This window comes from Palaemon carinicauda, chromosome 27 (assembly GCF_036898095.1).
Source record: "Palaemon carinicauda isolate YSFRI2023 chromosome 27, ASM3689809v2, whole genome shotgun sequence".
Classification (NCBI taxonomy): domain Eukaryota; kingdom Metazoa; phylum Arthropoda; class Malacostraca; order Decapoda; family Palaemonidae; genus Palaemon; species Palaemon carinicauda.
In genome coordinates, this window is record NC_090751.1 from 90447752 (window position 1) to 90450414 (window position 2663).

General features: G+C 47.2%; 1 protein-coding gene across 1 annotated transcript; it reads right to left on the reverse strand.

Annotated features, from left to right (window-relative positions):
- Nucleotides 1-239: 239 nt before the first annotated feature.
- LOC137621026 (uncharacterized) lies at nucleotides 240-1840 on the reverse strand. The gene is made up of 2 exons (XM_068351466.1): nucleotides 1460-1840; nucleotides 240-1316 (listed from the first exon to the last, which is right to left on the reverse strand). Exons 1-2 carry the CDS (start codon nucleotides 1838-1840, stop codon nucleotides 240-242), a joined length of 1458 nt encoding a protein of 485 aa, XP_068207567.1.
- Between the last annotated feature and the right edge of the window lie 823 nt (nucleotides 1841-2663).

Here is a 2663-nt window from a genome sequence, read left to right on the forward strand (position 1 = left end):
TTCCAGTACCTCTGGAAACCTACTTCTTGATGGCCAGAACGGAGCTATCAGCGTTATCCTGGTTTCTTCGTGGGATACGAACTTCTGTATCACTTTGTAGAGAATCTTGAATGGGGGGAAAGAATAAACCTCCATGTGCGACCAATTCATTATAAAGGTGTCTATGTGGATGGCTTCGGAAATCCGGTACTGGTGAGCAGTAACACTCCAGTCTCTTTGTCTTTGCGGTTGCAAAGAGATCAACGAGAGGACAACCCCATAAACCCCACAGACTTTAGCAGACGTCTCGGTGTAAAATCCATTCCGTGGGTTTCTAGAATCTGACCCCTCCTGCTGAGTCTGTCTGCACTCACATTGTTGACTCCCTGAATAAACCGAGTCAAAAGTGTCACTTTCCTTTCTGCCCATATGAGAAGAGGTCTTGCTATCTCATATAAAGTCCATGAGTGGGTCCCGCCTTGTTTTGTTATATAGGACAAAGCTGTAGTGCTGTCCGCAGTGATTTGGACTACTTTGCCCCTGATATGCTCTTCGAAACCTTTGAGGGCCAGATATATTGTCAAAAGCTCCTTTTGGTTTATGTGGAGAGCTATTTGCTCCACTGTCCAAGCTCCCGAGAGTTCCTTCTTCCCCAGTGTTGCTCCCCACCCCGAGTTTGAGGCGTCGGAACACAAAACGAGGTCTGGGCTCTTCTGATGTAAAGACAAGCCTTCCTTCAATCTGTGCTCATTGTTCCACCACTGAAGATGAGACTTGATGGAGTTCGTGATGGAAACGCTTTCCCTGTTGAGACTGTCCCCTTTGTTCCGATGCCGATTGAGATGAAACTGAAGGGGACGCAAATGCAACCTCCCAGAGTCACGAACTTCTCTAATGATGAGAGTGTCCCCAGAAGGCTCATCCATTCCCTTACGGAACTGAGTTCCTTCATCAGAAAAGCTTGGATTTTTTGGAGAGCCGACTGTATTCTCACAGGCGACGGAAAAGCCCGAAAACTCCGACTGTGAATCTCCATCCCCAAATAAAGAATCTCCTGGGATGGAGTCAGTTGCAATTTTTTCGGAATCACCAGGAGGCCCAGTTCCTTGGTTAATTCCAGTGTCATTCTTAGGTCCTTCAAACAGCAATCGGCTGAGGAGGCTCTTATCAGCCAATCGTCCAGGTACAGGGAGGCTCTGATTCCCCTCGAATGCAGCATGCTTGCTACATTCAGCATGATCTTTGTAAATAATAGAGGACCCGTGCCGAGTCCGAAACAAAGAGCTCTGAATTGGAAGACCTTGTTTCCGTCCATGAATCTCTGATAACGTCTGCAACTGGGATGTATTGGAATATGGAAATAGGCGTCTTGGAGGTCTATTGAGACCATCCAATCATCCCTCCTTACCGCCGCAAGAACCGTCTTCTGAGTCTCCATTGTAAACGTTGTATTCTGGACGTAACCATTTAGAACACTTACGTCCAGAACCGGTCTCCACTCCCCCGAACTCTTGGGGACTAAGAAAAGTCGGATGTAAAACCCCGGAGATGTTACATCCTGCACTTCCTCTATTGCTTGTTTTTCTAATAATAGAGACATCTGCAGCCGCATGGCCTGCTTCTTCAGACCCTCCCTGTATTTGGGCAAAAGATCCACCGGATGTGTTACTAATGGAGGAATAGATAGGAATGGAATCTTGTAACCCTCCCTTAACACTTGGACGGACCAGGGGTCCGCTCCATTCCTCTCCCAGGCCTTCCAGAAGTAGATCAGCCTGGCACCTACTGCTGTCTGAAGGATAGGGCAGTCAGACTCTACCTCGGCCGGTTTTGGTTCCTCTGCTCCAAGGTTTTCTGCCATCTGGTCTGAAAGAACCCCTTCCGGAAGATTTACCACGAAAGGACTGAGAAGGTCGAATACCAGTAGAGGCTTCCTTAGGATTACGAGAAGAAAAGGCAGAAGGCAAAACTTTCTAGGCCATATTGGTCATCAAATCATGGGTGGCCTTCTGGGTGAGAGCAGTGGTAATCTACCCTACCAACTCTTGCAAAAATAAGGTAGATGACAAAGGAGCGAATAGTAGTTCCCCTTTCTGGTAAGGTGAAACTCCTGCTGAGAGAAAAGAACACATAGTGGCCCTTTTCTTAAGGATTCCAGCTGTGAACAGGGTAACTAACTCGTTAGAGCCATCCCTCACACATTTGTCCAAGCAGAACATCAAATGAACAAGGCCACTAGTGTCTGTGTCCTTCATATCAGAGACCCTCCTGCTTAAGGCTCCCAAAGACCAGTCTAGGTAATTTAGCACTTCAAAAGCCCTAAACAAACCCTTAAGTAAATGGTCGAACTCTGCCATTGACCACCAAACCTTTGTTTTCCTTAAGGCCATACGACGAGACGAATCCACCAGACTCGAGAAATCTCCCTGGGCAGAAGAAGGAAATCCCAAGCCCAGCACTTCACCAGTCTCGTACCACACACTGGATTTAGAGGCCAATTTTGCGAGAGGAGAATCAATGGCCGTTTTGCCAATAGCTCTCTTCTTGTCCATCCAGGAACCCATTAACTTCAAGGCTTGTTTAGAAGAACGTGAAAGTACCATCTTAGTATAAACCGGCACTTTGGTTGCTTTACCTAAGATAAATTCCGATGGAGGAGAACGAGGGGCCACAGGAAAAACCTC